This window comes from Mya arenaria, chromosome 10 (assembly GCF_026914265.1).
Source record: "Mya arenaria isolate MELC-2E11 chromosome 10, ASM2691426v1".
NCBI classification, from domain to species: domain Eukaryota; kingdom Metazoa; phylum Mollusca; class Bivalvia; order Myida; family Myidae; genus Mya; species Mya arenaria.
In genome coordinates this window covers 12,988,135-13,006,963 of record NC_069131.1, presented here as the reverse complement: position 1 = coordinate 13,006,963, position 18,829 = coordinate 12,988,135, and the positions used below count along the sequence as shown (strand labels likewise).

Sequence of the window (18,829 nt, the reverse complement as noted above, 5' to 3'; positions counted from 1 at the left end):
CAATTTTAAAAAGTTCTAATATTTTAACATGCTATGAGAGTCCAAAACATGATTGAGTGAATTTGCATAAAAATTAATATTATATTCATTATTTTCTGCTAATGTGTCACACATGTGGCCTTATATAATCTACATTGACATCAATGAAATATGAAAATTAATGGTGTTGATAAAAATAATAAACAAAGCTAGCATACCTAGAATATTATGTACGAGGGCTTCTGCAGTGCCCGGCTGTGCCACTTGGCCAGGGACAGCTCCGGGTGGTTGAACCACAAGTGGAGCCCAGCTTGGTTTGCCTGCACCAAACCCAGTGTCAATGTGCAGGACGGTCCCCTGTCTCTGTGTGGCACCTAAGGTTGCCTGGTTGAGGTCGCTTGATGCTACCATTTGATTGGCCGGGGGACTGGCATCTAGTGACCGTACAATCAATGCTACATCAGCTGTTGTAAGATTGGCATTAAACTCACCAGGGGCGATTTCATGACTTTTTTTCAGTACCTGGTACATGAAAGCTTGGAACTGGGGATCGTTGGACTTAGATTTGATATCTTGAGTACCATTGACTCCAAACCGTTGCTTAAGAACAGCAAGTACCGGCTTGCTGAGAGTGATTTCATGATGAAGTGGGTGCACGTTTTCACGTCCCATGTTGAGGCTCTGTAGCAGCTGCATTGCCATGGGTCCCTCAATGTCCATCTCTCCGGGCTCCATGTCCATCTCCCCGAATGGGCCCTCCATGCCCATACCCATCTTGGCCATCTGACACATTTGACTGTCAGGGCTCTGCTGACAAATTGGATGGTTGGCACCTGGAATAAAACAGACAGTTATTGCCATAAAAACATGCAGAGAAGTAAATTTAAAATGTGTGGTGTCCATAAAAGCAATCATTTCTGGAATAAAACGCAAGAGTTTAAAAAAACTGCCTTAGAAAACATGCAGGAATGTTAATTTTATTTAGAGGCATGGTAATAGAAACACTCAGTAAGTCGTATTGATATATATCATTGTCTTCACTTTGAATTATAAGTTTGATTGCTATGGATTTAATTAGAAAATTGTATATGACTAAGTAAAAGATAAGTTGTCCCGGAAGAAACAATCCTATTTATTATTCATGAAATAAATAAACTACAAATAGAGTAATATTTTTCTTTATTCAACCTTTTATTAAGTAAGGAACAATTGGCTCATTTATAATAGCATCACAAAGGTAGATAATCATTATTTAGGATATTTACCCATGAAGGCGTATTTCATCATTCCATCGCCCATTCCCATACCGTCGCCCATTCCCATCCCCATCTTGGCCATCTGACACATCTGACTGTTCGGGCTCTGCTGACAGATTGGGTGATTTGCACCTAGAATAAAACACAAGAATTATTTCCTTAAGAAGTTAATGTATGGTGTAGATAATAGCATTCATTTTTTACAACATAAATGTTCATGGTTATGAAGCCATTCTTTTCAGTTTTCATGTAATTCCCGCTTCTAAGAGTTATATTGAATACGATTTAATCATAATTCATGAAATAAAAATAATTTCAAATTTCTGCTAGACTTTTTTAAAAACCTGTTAAAAGATCTTAAATCATATTTACCCATGAAGGCGTATTTCATCATCCCGTCTCCCATTCCCATCCCATCGCCCAATCCCATTCCTAGCCCGTCGCCCATCTCCATACCCATCATTGGGTTGTACGGGAAAGGCATACCTAGAACACATCCATGAATAATTATTATACTTTGGAAAAGGAAAGAGTGGCTATGGAAATTGATATAATCTAAATAATAAGGTAATCAAGGACAATTTATTATTCAAAATGTTTAAATTGACAATGGGGTAGTGAGGTAACCCAATCATATTACTTAAACCATTATTGTTTTCCAATTAACTGTAATGCTATGAACCACCCTGTTTTCTTACAATTAATTTACAATTACAACTTTTACAATTTTTGACCTATGAAATTACAAAAAAAGTATAAAACCTAAACCCACCAGGTGTCCCAGAACTTCCTGAGCTACCAGACCCAGCAGCTGAACCACCCATGGCTGACATGTACTGGTTCCAGTACTGCTGCATCATTTGTAAGCGCTGCTTCTGGAACCTGAAACAACACATTTCATTGGTTGAAAACAAGGGCAATGAATAAAGTAAAGCTTTTCATTGGCATCATCATCTGTAAGCGCTGCTTCTGGGACCTCTAACTACACATTTCATTGGTTTAAAACAAGGGCAGTGAATAAAGTATAGCTTTTCATTGGATAATTTTAAAGCAGTAAGGATAAGGCAAATGTCGTAGTAAACAAATTAATTGGACAATATAATGATGGATAATGCAATATAAATGGATGGAATTGAATATAATTGAAAAAAAAGTTCTGTTGAAATAAAACATAATGATAAGGGAGAAAACTTAAAAATGAACAGTTGATACAAAAGATTGCCGTACTCAGGACTGTACATCTGCATCGTCATATTTCTCTGCATCTCTAGCATATTGGAGAACATATCCTGGCCCGTACTACTTGATGTAACACCGACTCCCGCACCAGCCCCTCCTCCCACTCCAGCCCCACCGGTCCACGTAGGGGGTCTCCTGTTGGGCCCTGCTGATCCTTGAAGCCCTGGGCTTGCTGCTGTTGGGCCCTGGGAACCCTGTTTCCACACTGGTGGGGGACGCTGGTTGGCTGAAACAGCATAGAAATTGTTTGTTACTTTGAAATATTAATTTGTTTGGCAAAGTGAATTTCTCAAACTTCAAACCTTTCTCCTCAAATATAAAGAAATGATAATTACTTTGTCTTTGTCCCATTGCAACAGGTGCCTCTTCTACATGTCCCTGTCCAGTCAATGCCATGGCAACAGGTGCCTGTTTTCCTGGTTCATGTCCAGTCATTGCCATGGCAACAGGTGCCTTTTCTACAGGTCTTTGTCCAGTCATTGCCATGGCAACAGGTGCCTTTTCTACATGTATCTGTCCAGTCATTGCCATGGCAACAGGTTCCTTTTCTACAAGTCCTTGTCCAGTCATTGCCATGGCAACAGGTGCTTCTTTTCCTGGTTCATGTCCAGTCATTGCCATGGCAACAGGAGCCTCTTTTCCAGGTTCATGTCCAGTCATTGCCATGGCAACAGGTGCCTCTTCTACAGCTACCTGTCCAGTCATCGCAACAGGTGTCTCTTCTACATGTCCCTGTCCAGTCATTTCCATGGCAACAGGTGCCTCTTTTCCATGTTCATGTCCAGTCAATGCAACAGGTGCTTGTTCTGCAGGTCCATGTCCAGTCATTTCCATGGCAACAGGTGCCTCTTTTCCATGTTCATGTCCAGTCATTGCTACAGGTGCCTCTTCTGCAGGTCCATGTCCAGTCATTTCCATGGCAACAGGTGCCTCTTCTGCAGGTCCATGTCCAGTCATTTCCATGGCAACAGGTGCCTCTTCTGCAGGTCCATGTCCAGTCATTTCCATGGCAACAGGTGCCTCTTCTGCAGGTCCATGTCCAGTCATTTTCATAGCAACAGGCATTTCATGACCTTCGCTGTAGGATGGACTTGATTCTGTAGTTGCCGGATAGTCTTCAGACTGGTGGCTGGACTCTGAATCAGGAGTAGTCTCTTCATGACCACTCTCACTGGCATGTTCATCTGCAGTGTGGGGGTCATAGCCTTGAAAGTCTGAGTTCTGAAAGTCATGACCTTGGTGGTGTGAAAATATAGCATCAGATCCACCATCAGCATGGGAGTTTTCTGGGGTTGTAACATCCCGCCGTAGTCTGTTGTTTGCTCGTCTTTGAGCACTGGGTCTTCCATGGAGTTCGGTTGAACATGATAGCACTAATAGTACAGTTGTGTAGAAGATAATTGCCATATTTGGAAACAGAATAAATAATGTCTATCTGCACAAAATTTCAAAATTGTTATGAGCAGTTTCTTCACAATATGATCAATTTAACATTTATTTAAGAGCGCTTTTTATTGGTATAAAAATTCCCTTCCTTTGTTTCAAATGAAATCACAAAATGACATGTAAATTTATCATTGATAAAGTCCAGTTACTTAAAACTCCAATAAACACCATGTCCATCAGTGGTGGTGATCAGTTTATTTATGGTGATAATGTGCTACTCATTGGTGTGTTTTGTAGTAAAAAATAAGACAATTGATCTGTAATTGACACTTGATTTAAATTGATGGGTGAAATGTTTTGACAGATTTTTGTGTTTTTGTTTGAGGCCTTTCTTCATGAAACTCTTGAGTGACACATGGCTTTTTCTGTACCACATAAATCATTTGTCTTTACTTTCTTCTCATGACAGTTTACAATTCAATCCCTCCCTGAATTATTTGATATAAATTTATTATTGGTACAATTTAATCCTTCCCTGATGATTTTATATATATATATATATATATATATATATATATATATATATATATAATTAGTAAAAAATCATTCAGAAAGAGATTTTTCAGAATCATGAAGTATATGCTTAAAGTATATAGTAGATTATTTCAGTCTCAATTCAATACATCAAATATACAGTTCACAATAAATATATGCATATATTATCAGTATCATTGCCACTCAAATTTGATTATACATGATGTATGAAACTAGCAGTCTCTGCTTGACTGTACATGATGTATGAAACTAGCAGTCTCTGCTTGACTGTACATGATGTATGAAACTAGCAGTCTCTGCTTGACTGTACATGATGTATGGAACTAGAAGTCCCTGCTTGACTGTACATGATGTTTGAATCTAGAAGTCTCTGCTTGACTGTACATGATGTATGAAACTAGAAGTCTCTGCTTGACTGTACATGATGTTTGAATCTAGAAGTCTCTGCTTGACTGTACATGATGTATGAAACTAGCAGTCTCTGCTTGACTGTACATGATGTATGAAACTAGCAGTCTCTGCTTGACTGTACATGATGTTTGAATCTAGAAGTCTCTGATTGACTGTACATGATGTATGTACTTAGCAGTCTCTGCTTGACTGTACATGATGTTTGAATCTAGAAGTCCCTGCTTGACTGTACATGATGTATGAAACTAGCAGTCTCTGCTTGACTGTACATGATGTATGAAACTAGCAGTCTCTGCTTGACTGTACATGATGTATGGAACTAGCAGTCTCTGATTGACTGTACTTGATGTATGAAACTAGAAGTCTCTGCTTGACTGTACATGATGTATAAAACTAGAAGTCTCTGCTTGACTGTACATGATGTATGGAACTAGAAGTCCCTGCTTGACTGTACATGATGTATGGAACTGGAAGTCTCTGCTTGACTGAGACTGTTTGTCTTTGATAGCAATAAGTGGGAAAAGTCTTCAACCTTAGAGATAGTCAAGGGCTCAACACAAGCTGGCTTTAACTCAATGTAAGGAAAGCAGGAGTTATATGCTTTACCAGAGCCTTTGTAACAAATGCTCTGTATATTGTACTTGTAGGGAATTGGAACTTTGGTTTCTTGTCAAAAGTCAAAAATAACATTAAAGCTAGGGAAAAGAAATCTATTTGAAACACTTGTTTACATGTAGGAAGAACTTCATACTGTCCTCAATAAGACTATGGGCTGAGTGTTCAGAAATAAATGTGAAAGTTAACAAAATTGTAAACATCATCGTTGTTAACATACAAATCTGGCATTGCTCATGGATACGCTTATGATCTGCAGCATTCCTAACAAGATTTGTGACAACTGATTCAGTTTTACTTGTATTATTTAAATATATGAGCATATCTTCAAATATTTCAGGTTTAGAATTTATCAGCAATGTCAGTTTGTGATCTGCCGTTCTTAATTATGAAGAATTTACACATTTAAATGGTTCTAATTTTTAATTACTGAAATCTTCAAAGAAATACTATTAAGAAGAACAGGCCCCAATTTCTTGAAACTTAATTCTTAAGTCTCTTATAACAGGATTAAGATATATAAGTTATTTTTATTTTTTCTATAGTTTGCGTTATATTTACATTGTACTTCTTAAAGGTTTTTTACACTTTCAATAGGAATAATCTTTAATAAATAGTAAATTTATTTTTCATTAATATTCAAAATCAAATTTTAGAACGTATTTCAGCTTATTGAAATAAGTTACTTAAGCCTGTTATTTAACCTTAAACTGGGGCTAGGAGTTCTAATGTACAAGTCGCTCTGTATTTTTTTTATAATTATTCATATCGGCATTTTAATTCTTTGAAAAATCACATCAGGGCCTCAATTTTATGTTACGACTTTTCGGGTAAAAATTCTTTTCTTGCTCAAATACGTGCAATTTACGTGAACACAGATCAGTTACTGTGATGGATGTGACCATGATTTAATGATTTATTTTATTCAAACATTTTTTCTTGTCTACGAGAGAAATTTGTTTGAAGGTGTCACTGAGCTGTCTTTGTAGTGTGTTCTGCCTGAGGACTGTGCTTTCTGTGTATTTCTTGTCTTATTAAAATTGGGAATGTTTTAATAATGTTTATAGCACCTTAAAATTATTAAAGATATTTTCTAAGCGTTTCTTGTTGGGGTTTTTAAAAATTAAATAATTCAAAAGAAGATGTATGTCGGAAAAACAAAACAACATTTAATTTCGTCATGATATTTAAATTCCGGGACAATACACTTGTCGAATGCCCTAAGGGACAAAATTAGTTGTAATGATTACAAATGATGGACAACTAATTGAACAATGGGTGTTTTATTGTGGGTATGACGAGCATTATGACACCCATGGTGTGAGGTGGACATTGTCACAGATGAAGGGTGAAATTATGATAATACTCAAGGCAGCTGTAATATGTGACAGTTTTGGTGAACATTATCCAATAAGAACTTGTCACTGTCAGATTGTCAAAAATAAAAAAAATGAAAAATATGCAAACAAATTTTATTGAACTTATAATTTTTTATTTGTATTTTAAATTTAAAAATTAATTTGTAAAAACAACATAAGAATAAGATTTGTTTATGAAGATAAAAGCGATCAAAGTCATAAACATTTCATTTTATCTTAAATCCTCAGTCCAAACATTTTACATTTTCCCCTGCTGACAAAAATATGGATGTTAATCCTGCAGTTGGTCACAGATACACAATGTAAAATCCCTCAGTGGGGCGGGGTTGGGGAAATAAAATGCTTAAAAAGTAAACCATGCAATAATTCAGGCCTTCGCCAGAGGGATAAGTGGTGATCACTGAAAATCCCCCTATATGATGGTAGAAATCTACGTAAACTGTGTCTGTTGTCTTGTAGCTGTCTGTTGAAAGCCTAGTTTAATCCTTCTATAAGTGTCCACCTCCCCCCCCAAAAAAAACAAAAACAATGTGCATTGTACACAAACTCTGTGGTATTGATCTTAATCTAATTGCCTAATTGTCTTATCAGATCTCTGATCTGAGTATCCTGCTGTGCAGTTTTGAAGGTGTTTTTTTATTGAAATGGACCCTAAATGGCCCTGAGCCAATAAACTAATAAACAGGAAATTGGCCCCTACTGTGACATAAGTGCAATAGCAGAAGATGCACAGCAGGGGATTGTCATGCCAAACATTCCTTAATCTAGGTTTGTTTTTATTTTAATCCTTGTAACAGTAACTAAAATGACAGTGAGTGGTCCTATACAATTTGTGAAAGCAACAAGGGTTTTCTGCTTCTTTATGTTATGTCACTTAGAACATTTTTTTTTTATACCAATCACATTGCATTATAAACAATTGCTGTATGTTTTCAGGTGTCTGGTGAGAAAGTGAGCAAGCTGAGCCTTGTGGATCTGGCAGGGTCAGAGAGGGCTCAGAAAACAGGGGCCATAGGGGACAGACTGAGGGAAGGCAGTAATATTAACAAGTGAGTAGCCAGTTGTAGCAGGGCTGAAATGGGCATTGACATGAACAGTAAAGCTCAATTGACTTATACAATTTCTCGTTAGTAAAACTTTCCTAAATTTTGGCCTTTGATAAACCTGAAGATTTCATCTTAAACAAGCAAAACAGATGATAATGCTATTTGGTTGTTGATTCATCCTCCAAACCACCACTGGGCTTTACTCAAGAAGTCATGGACTTGCATTCTTCAAGCAGCACATTTTGTTGACGTCTTTAAAATGGCACCATTACTATAGGATTTTAACTAGAAAACAGATGCAGTGGAAATCATATAAGCTTGTAGCTTTCTTCACAATCATGCTAAAATAATGTAGTATAAACCACAACCAATAATCTTGTGTCCTTATCTTCAGGTCGCTAACCACACTGGGTCTTGTAATCTCGGCCCTGGCTGAGTCGGGAAAGAGCAAGAATAAGTTTGTGCCGTACCGCGACTCTGTACTCACATGGCTTCTAAAGGTAGGTGGGATTCAACTCAACTTCGTGAAATGCTAACTACAACATTACTTTTATATGTAATTATTACTGTTACCTGGCATAGGAGATGGACAGAATTCCCCTGGGAGAATTTTGTCCATCTATGAAAATATTGGTGACTTTGGATTTTAAATAAAATAGACTGGGATTTAAGTAAATCTATGTTAGAATTGGTGGGTTGGGATCTTGTCAAGGGGGATTTTATCCATCCGGAAAAGTTGGTAGCAAGACTTTGGTCATCGTAGGAAATTTTGATAGGTTGGGATTTTATCTGTTTGTTTTTTGTCCATCTATGCAAATATTGCAGGGATTGGATTTTGTTCAGGGGAGTTTCATTCATCTATAATACAAATATAGTTGGGAGGTATTTTTTGTGGCGGCTTTTGTCCTACACTATCTGAATCTTACAGACATTTTTTTTTACTAGTGACATGATATCCCGACTTTGTACTCACACCTAAGGAAAGAGTTTAACATAAATAGCATATTGACATTCCTCTTGACTATTGAATAGAGAAAATAGCATGTTTTTTTATTATGTGCATGGCTGAATGATTTCACTTTTGCTGCGGTTTGGTAGGACAAATATGACAGCATTTCAATTGTTCCATTTTAAGTTTTGATAGAAGAACATGATGTTAAAATTTCTATTTATATTACAGTGGCCTTCTTTATGACCTTTCTAAATACCTTCATAGGTATGTTGATTTTTGTATGATTATCACAGGATAACTTAGGTGGGAACAGTCGGACAGTCATGGTAGCCACAATTAGTCCAGCGGCAGACAATTACGAGGAGACTTTGTCCACTCTGCGGTACGCAGACCGAGCAAAGAGAATCGTGAACCATGCTGTCGTGAACGAGGATCCAAATGCCAGGATTATACGAGAACTGAGAGAAGAGGTGGATACATTACATAAAGAGTTGAAGGAAGCTCAGGTGAGTTGTGGCCCTAAGCTCAGGTGAGTTGTGGCCCTTGGGAAGCATTTGTTACAAAAAGAGTTGAACAAAGCTTATGTGAGTTATGGCCCTTGTGAACCATTTCTTTCACAAATACATGGAAAGAAGCTCAGGCGAGTTGTGGCCCTTGGGAACCATTTGTTACAGAAAAAGTTGAACAAAGCTTATGTGAGTTATGGCCCTTGTCAACCATTTCTTTCACAAATACATGGAAAGAAGCTCAGGCGAGTTGTGGCCCTTGGGAACCATTTGTTACAGAAAAAGTTGAACAAAGCTTATGTGAGTTATGGCCCTTGTCAACCATTTCTTTCACAAATACATGGAAAGAAGCTCAGGCGACTTGTGGCCCTTTGTAACAATTTGATAAAGAATGAGTTGATGGAAGCTCAGATGAGTTGTGGCTTCAAGAAGCATTTGTTCCAAAATGAGTTAAGTAAAAACTGGTGAGTTGTGGCCCTTTGTAAGAATTTGTAAAAGAAAGAGTTGAAGGAAGCTCAGCGGAGTTTTAGCCCTTTGTAAACATTTGTTACAGAAAGATTTGATGAAACCTCAGGTTAGTTGTGGTCCTTGAAGGAACTTCTGGTGAGTTGTGGCCCTTATTAAGCAATTTGTTAAATTAAAAGTTGAAGGAAGCTCAGGTGTCATTCATGCCATTCAACTGAATTTTTTAACTTGAGTTAGTTTTGTTGTTTGCTCATGGTTAAGCTGGCCCAAATGTGTACAGTTGAATAAGAGAAACTATAGAATGACGTAATATAGTACCTACTTATAAGGCACAAAACCTGTGAAAAAAAGAAGTTATTTTTACCTCCATATGTCTTATTTTGCTGACAATGTTACATATATATCATTAACAATAACCTATTTCCATATTTTGTTGTTTCCTATATTCATTTATTTTTCTTCAGAGCCTGAAGGCACCGGATCTGAAGGAGAAGCTTGAAGAGTCAGAGAAACTGCTGAAGGAGATGAGAAAGACCTGGGAGGAGAAGATGGCCGAGACCGAACAGATACAACTGGTATGTGAGGAGAATATGTATCATAAATGCCATATCTTTTGAAGGCTTCCCTAAATGCCACAGCTTATTTTGTACCAGTTCGGTCATATTCTTTCTTGTTTATAAAACTTCAATTCCTTCCAAAGATTGTATGCTGTATTTCCTAGAATAATTCTTCAGGGAGAAATCTTGCATACAATACTTCAAAGTCTCTTCTGTGTATCATGTTTCCACCCTCTTGGTTACAGGAGCGTCACCAAGCGCTGGAGGAGATGGGTGTATCCGTGGAGACAGAGGGGATCAAGGTTCAACACAGTCGCTTCTTCCTCGTCAACCTGAATGCCGACCCCTCCCTTAACGAACTGCTCGTCTACTATCTCAAGGTTAGAATTTTGGGATGTTGTTGGCATTAGACTTCTAGCTTGTCTGTGTTGGGAGTGAAATAATCCGAGGAAATGTTGTTGTCAGAGTTGGCCATAATTCATAAAACATTCATGATGTACGAAAAAACCTTGGTACACATGTATAGAAGGGGTCACACTCGTGGATTTGAGAATTGTCAAGTGATGACCCTTATTCATCTGAAAAAAAGAGGAGCACTGGAATATACTCCATAGAGCTCTTGTTTATTGTGTTTTTAGGACAGAGAAAAATAACGTCTATTATTCCATTCAGATTGTAGTATTTTAAAAAGAAAAAAAGAGTTATTTGGTTATTTTTATCTTTTATTTTTTGATAAGAGAAAACATAAGATACAATTGTGGGCAAATAAAAATATCGAATAAAAACTTATATGCCATATGCCCGTATATATTGTCCTCACTTGACATTTGCTTTCATATAAGGGTTGTAAGAGCTCATTTTCAGTTTTTATTCAGTGAAGAAGTTAACTCCCTTGCTCAGAGATATAAGGTTATTTTCTGGTCGTTATTTCTTTGTGCATCCAGTCATGTTAGCTTTATTTTCCGGTATTGAGCATGACGATATTGGTGTGAAAAGACAATCTCATGGATCTGGGATTTTTCACGATATTTTTCTCTGGGAATTTGGTCTTGTTTTATTCATCAAGATTTTGTTTATGTCAGAGGCTTTATACCATTTCGTCCTATTTAACTATATTGAATGGCTGGGCGTTATTGGTTTTCTTGGAACATATTTATTTGGTAGAAGAATCGAGAACATGAACTGATTTTCACAAATCTATTAAAATGTTCGGGCTCAGGATTTATGTAACAATTTTATATTTAGAAGTATTGTAGTATATCCTCAAATTTTTAAATTGTACAAAAATAATAAAGTGCTTTTAAATTTCAATTTTTGCAGAGTTTCTTTCTGTTCGATGAATAAATCTCCAGCATGGATTCTTTGTCTAAAAATTTTCTTTCTTGGAATTAACAATTAGAAAAAAAATAAAATATATTTATTTGTTTTGTTCATATTAACATACATTAATTTTGTGCACCACCATGATGTTTTCTGCACCAACCTCTTGAATGAAGTTAGTACATTTAAGCGTTAACCCAACTTATATCAACTTATATTATGTCTTTGTTCTAAGGTGTCCCCAGGCTTTCTATTATGTAAGTGAAATTGTCAATGTCAGTGTCAACTCTGATTAAAGAAACTGTGAGTTTTTAAATTGCTGAAAGAATAAAAAAAGAGTATTAATTTGAAATTATGGTGTCAATTTTAGGTCATTGCAATGCGAGATCATCAGTCCATCTAAAAAATAAAACACTCAAAAAGCCTTAGTATTAGACAGTTGGGTTCTTTGAACATCTAGCTTGTCTATTTTTGTAGAAAAAAAAAATTATCATGGCCTTTTTGTAGTTTTTGTTGGCTTTGTTCAAAAGTGTAAACCCATGGCCATTTTAGGATTGATTGCATTTTTTTTTTTCGTCTTTGCTGTATGAACGCAGTAGGGCAGGAGGGCAAATTCCATGAAGCATGCATAAGATTCTTGGTCATTTGTTCCCTTGCCCTAGTCCATTCATACAGCATAATCACAAAAAATGTGATCAATACTTTTATTTATATTTTAAACAATTATGAATTAGAATTGAAATCTATTATAAATTATGATTAGAATATAGCAGTATCTTCTGCAATGGAGTTTCTGTTCTTAGAGAAATGTAACTGACAGACTGAAAAAACAAGATCAGATGAGGGATGGCATTTGATCTGCAGCACCCTTGATAACCATATTTTATAAAATTATTCTTGGGAAACTAAACCTATAAGTGTGGCTAAAGGCCGTTCCATTAGTGCACATGTACCTGCTTTTACACACTTTGAAGTGAATGTAAGTAACGTAAATGACTGGGTATAAGATGATAGGGGGTATTAGACGCAGGGAAAAACACCTGTGAAAAGTCTGAGAAAAAAACTTTTAATCTATGTTTTTGGTTAAAAGACGCAGAGAAAAAATGTCATAATCGTCTGGCATTTTGGGCCACCATGTTTGTTGACAGTGACAAAAAATTTTTTTTCGTGAAAATGGCGATGGTTATCTTTAAAACCATACAACCATACTGTTGAGAATGAAAAGTTTAGTTATGCAAAAACCTTATATTGTACGGAATCATTCTCAAAATGTCAACACCTACAAAAAAGAATAAAGAACGTGACTAAGTGCGAAAAAAACAAGACCATTATCGCAACAGTTTGTAGTATTGGTATGTTAAACAGGTTAAGGCAGTCAAGTTTTTCACACCTTTTCGTACAACTGACAAAAATATTCTGACAGTGCCCAACTTTGCTTTTTTATATGCAAGTTTGATTATTGTTCAATTCAATTTATTATTCAAAATAATATTGAATAACTTTAATAGAAAAATATTTTTGTTGAAATTAAAAACGTCTTACGATATACCGTATCCCGATCTTCAACTGCCGTTTTAACCCATATATACTCGATCAATATGACGCGAGTAACATATCCCTTTCTACATAAATCTAAACAAACTCTCGGCTTGACCTCAGAAAAAAAGTTAAAAAAAATTGTTACTTGGTATTATACGCAGGCATTTTTTTGCATCGAAATCTGAGGGGGAAAAGTGCGTCTAATACCCAGTCATTTACAGTAAGTCAGTCTCTGAATGCCATAATACACTGACCAGAAAATGCCTTTCTAGGCAAACAAATTTGCCTTGAACCTTAAATGCTTTTTTTCCCCAAGCAAATTACCATTTCAGATGGCATGAAGGTTTACATCACAAGTTACTCTAATGTTTGTCATGTTTTAGATCATGTGGGCACAGTACAATCCCATTTGCATAATCTGACCATCAGAGGCTGGATGGGATTGTTGCCTCTCAGCATATTTTGTCACAGAAGGGTCATTAAGCTTTTGTTAGTTCCTTTATGATGTTCTGTCAGAGCTATAATTTTACTTCATTTCTTACTTTCTGACACCAAAGATTTGAGAACATCATTGATATTTGGTTGGATATTTATAGCACTGTCGCACGGGACCACCATTTAATGGCCCTCCCAGAAGACAATTAGTATTTTTTTAGTGTTGCAGCGGTGAATCGAACCTGTGACCCCTGGATTTACAGTCAAGTGTGTTACAACTAGACCACAGATCTGCCACATTCTGGCTGGTATTCAATTTACAACTGTAAACCTTATGGTCATACATTATTGACTTCATTCGCACTATTGGTCAGTTATAGATAACAAGTAATCGGATTAGCTACATCGTTCGATTCACGATCAATATTGTATACCAACCCTGTCTCATGGAGTACAAATCAACACCTCAACACAGGGCCTTTTCACCTTATTTAGCAGAGGTCCAAATTCAGCTACTTTCTAATCGAAAAAGAAGCATACTTTCCTCACATGTTTAGACATATTTGTTTCCCAGATCTATATTTAAAACAAATTAATTAAAAAATATCCTTGAGTCATTGTTTGTGCTAATGTGTTAGTTGTGTTGGTTTGTAAGAACATTCAATACATCTGAAATACAAAAAATGAAGCACCAAAACAAAACACATTGGAGTCTGAATTCTTTTCTCACTGATATTTACATTCACCTTGTTCAAACATGTAATATTTTTCAGTCGTGAAAACAGCAAACTTATTATGGAAATAAACATTTGAATTTCTTGTGAGAATGTTATATGTTATTTGACTAAGTTTATTGATAATACTAAAACAAATATAAAACAAGCACATCCAAATGATATAATAAACAATGATGATATCACAGCACATTCACGACTCCGTTGAATTTCTCTAAAATTGCCCTATTTTTTAGTATAAGCCCGAAACCACTCTTCCCTAATCGTTCTTGGGCAGTAAATGACTTCATTTAAAACATAAACAAACAACTTTAATAATTTCCAATTTTAACTGTTTGTTATTTTGACACGCACAGCTAATCTATTGACATGTCCCAAACCATCATGAAAACTTTGCAACTTCAGTTTGACCTGCAGTTCGACATAAACTATAAAGGAAATGTGTGAAATTTAATAGCAGAGCTGGGATTGGAATATGACTTTGATACAGCGAAATATCGAAATATGGAGATGAAAAATCAACATAAATGGATTTTTTTTTATATAAAAACAAAAGGAATAAATTCAGGACAGGGAAAAAAAGTGAAACACTACAGGAAAATCAAGATATCAGAGATCAACATACTAAGCAAGTTTTGACTGTATGTCAATGTTTCATTATTTTGAATGATTCATATTATGAGCTTGAAGTGTTAACACATTAAATTTTACCAATTTAAACTGTTTACGTTAAATTTTCCCAAATGAAACTGTTTACGCATTAAAATGTCACTAAATGAAAAAGTCAGGCATCTTCCCAATTTTCTCTGAATATGGGAAATTAAATAAAAATAATCAAACCTGAACCAGATTTTTTTTTAACGGACTGAATTACATTTCCATTAACTTTCCTCTGTTTCTCAGACTTGTTGCTGAAATAATTGGGCTTCTTGTCCAATAGAGTGACCACAGAATGTCAGGATTTGAATAACAGTCTTGTATTTGCTGTGGCTATCGTGAGGATTTTCTCCGATTTCTTGAGTTCTTTCCTGGGTTTCTGTCTCCCTGAGTGTGAATAACGACAGTAACAGTGGGCTTTCTTGTACTGGGGATGTAATAGAACGGGCTGTGAATAAAAAATCGCTACTTTGACACGAATTGGATAGGAATATTTTGTGTTATAATTTTTGAGATTTTGTTATAAATTTTTTTTGGAAAGAATATTCGCTAGAAGGTATGCAGCAACTCTTTGATCCACTTTTATAATATTCCTCACTTTCTTACATAAAAAAATCTTGATTGAATACATTGAACATATTTGTATAGAATTATAATCTTGAAGGACTAATGTATGAAACTTAATTGATAATTATTACATGGTATTATTATTCTTGATGTTTGCAGCGTACATTTCTTTCTTAAAGACATTTCACACTGAAACTTAAATTGTTGGTTTTTTTCTTTTTCTAATGAATAGAGTTTTTTTTAGATGCACTAGTTCCATGATCATAACTGTGGCACACTTTGTGAGGCCCCCATGGAATTTCTCTATAGCTGGACTTATTTTAAAGGGACTTACACACCAGATGGTCCCAAAATCAGCAAAAGCATTATTTCCACAAGTCAAGCCTAGAATTTTCAATATGAGATAGTATGAGGCCTAAAATACATCTTTTTACATGAAAGAAATATTTTTTGACGCTATCTTAGCTGAGCTAACCCGTTTAAAATTAGTACATAATGGTTTCCCAGTTTATAGGGTGTATATTTAGCATGTGGAAGTCAAGTGATTTGTTCAAATACATATACCGACGCTATTTTTAAATTAACTGGGATTTACATGGTAGACAACCCCAGTAAATTTTGAAGTGGAAAAATATGCAAAAACCTTGAAAGATACATGTGTCGCAAGCACACATACGTTGATTAAAGCACAAAAACACTGATTGAAGCACACATACCTTGAGTTTAGCACAAATACATTGAGTTAAGCAAACATACATTGAGTAAAACACACAAACACTGAGAAAAGCACATATACATTGAGTAAAGATTGGGAAAAGCACACATACATTGAGTAGAGATTGTGTAAAGCACACATACATTAAGAAAAGCACACAAACATTGAGTTAAGCACACATACATTGAGTAAAGCACACATACACTAAGTAAAGCACACATACATTGAGTTAAGCACACATACATTAAGTAAAGCACACATACATTGAGTTAAGCACACATACATTAAGTAAAGCACACAAACATTGAGTTAAGCACACATACATTAAGTAAAGCACACAAACATTAAGTAAAGCACATATACATTAAGTAAAGCACACAAACATTAAGTAAAGCACATATACATTAAGTAAAGCACACAAACATTGAGTTAAGCACACATACATTAAGTAAAGCACACAAACATTGAGTTAAGCACACATACATTAAGAAAAGCACACATACATTGAGTTAAGTACACATACAGTGAATAAAGAATAAGTGAAGCACACATACATTAAGTAAAGCACACATACATTGAGTTAAGCGCACATACATTGAGTAAAGCACACATACATTAAGTAAAGCACACAATCATTGAGTTAAGCACACATACATTAAGTAAAGCACACAAACACTGAGTTAAGCACACATACCGTAAATGACTGGGTATTAGACGCCCTTTTTCCCCTCAGATTTCGATGCAAAAAAATGCCTGCGTATAATACCCAGTAACAATTTTTTTGCCCCCAATGGTGGGCATATTAAAATCGCACCGTACGTCCGTCCGGCTCTGTAACTTTCCCTTGTATGGACAGATTTTAAAATAACTTGCCACATGTGTTCCACATACCAAGACGACGTGTGGCGTGCAAGACTCGTGTCCCTACCTCAAAGGTCAAGGTCACACTTAGTGTTTATTCACAATGGAGTGCTGCATATAAGGACATAGAGTATAGGTTGTCGTGTCAGGGCTGTAACTTTCTCTTGTAGGGACAGATTTTAAAATAACTTGCCACATGTGTACCACATACCAAGACGATGTGTCGCGTGCAAGACCCGTGTCCCTACCTCAAAGGTCAAGTTCACACTTAGTGTTTATTCACAATGGAGTGCTGCATATAAGGACATAGAGTATAGGTTGTCGTGTCCGGGCTGTAACTTTCCCTTGTATGGACAGATTTTAAAATAACTTGCCACATGTGTTCCACATACCAAGACGACGTGTCGCGTGCAAGAACCGTGTCCCTACCTCAAAGGTCAAGGTCACACTTAGTGTTTATTCACGTAGGTCAATGTCACATTCGGGGGCATTCGTCACATACTGTGACAGCTCTTGATTTAACTTTTTTTCTGAGGTCGATTTCAAGCCGAGAGTTTGTTTAGATTTATGTGGAAAGGGATGTTACTCGCGTCATATTGATCGAGTATATACGGGTTAAAACGGCAGTTCAAGATCAGAATACGGTATATCGTAAGACGTTTATAATTTAAACAAAAATATTTTTCTATTTAAGTTATTCAATATTATTTTGAATAATAAATTGAATTGCATATAAAAAAGCAAAGTTGGGCACTGTTAAAATATTTTTTGTCAGTTGTACTCGAAGGTGTGAAAAACTCGACTGCCTTTATCCTGTTTAACATACCAATACTACATACTGTTGTGATAATGGTCTTGTTTTTTTGCACTTTGTCTCATTCTTTATTCTTTTCTGTAGGTGTTGACATTTGAGAACAATACCGTACAATATAAGGTTTTTGCACAACTTATCATTCTCGACAGTTTATCATTGTATGGTTTTAAAGATAACCATCGCCATTTTTTGTCACTGTCAACAAACATGGTGGCCGAAAATGCCAGACGATTTGACATCTATGCGTCTTTTAACCAAAAACATAGATTAAAAGGTTTTTTTCTCAGACTTTTCATAGATATTTTTCCCTGCGTCTAATACCCCCTACCGTCTTATACCCAGTCATTTACAGAACATTGAGTAAAGCACACATACATTGAGTTAAGCACACATGCATTGAGTAAAACAACCATACATTGAGAAAAGCGCACATGCATTGAGAAAAGCACAGACACACATGGAGTATAGCTCAAATGCATTAGAAAAGCACACATACAGGGAGTAAAGCACACATACATTGAGAAAAGCACACATACATTGAGAAAAGCACAGACACTTATGGAGTATAGCTCAAATGCATTAGAAAAGCACACATACAGGGAGTAAAGCACACATACCTTAAGGTAAACACACACATACAGTGAAGCATGCATACATTATGTAAAGCACACATATATTGGGTAAAGGGAGCATACATTGAGTAAAGCACATAAACATGGAGTAAATTGTGTGTGCAATGATTAAAGCACACATACATTGAGTTAAGCACACATGCATTGAGTGAAGGACACATACATTTAGTGAAGGACACATACATTGAGTGAAGGACACATACATTGAG

General features: G+C 36.0%; 1 protein-coding gene across 1 annotated transcript in view; it reads left to right on the top strand.

Annotated features, from left to right (window-relative positions):
- Positions 1–18,829, top strand: part of LOC128205519 (kinesin-like protein KIF13B) — a 142,316-nt gene that overhangs the window by 67,218 nt on the left and 56,269 nt on the right. The window contains exons 8-12 of the mRNA XM_052907230.1: positions 7,757–7,869; positions 8,261–8,366; positions 9,112–9,324; positions 10,254–10,364; positions 10,592–10,726. Of these exons, the coding sequence (XP_052763190.1) occupies positions 7,757–7,869; positions 8,261–8,366; positions 9,112–9,324; positions 10,254–10,364; positions 10,592–10,726 (678 nt within the window). The remainder of the gene's footprint in view (positions 1–7,756; positions 7,870–8,260; positions 8,367–9,111; positions 9,325–10,253; positions 10,365–10,591; positions 10,727–18,829) is intronic.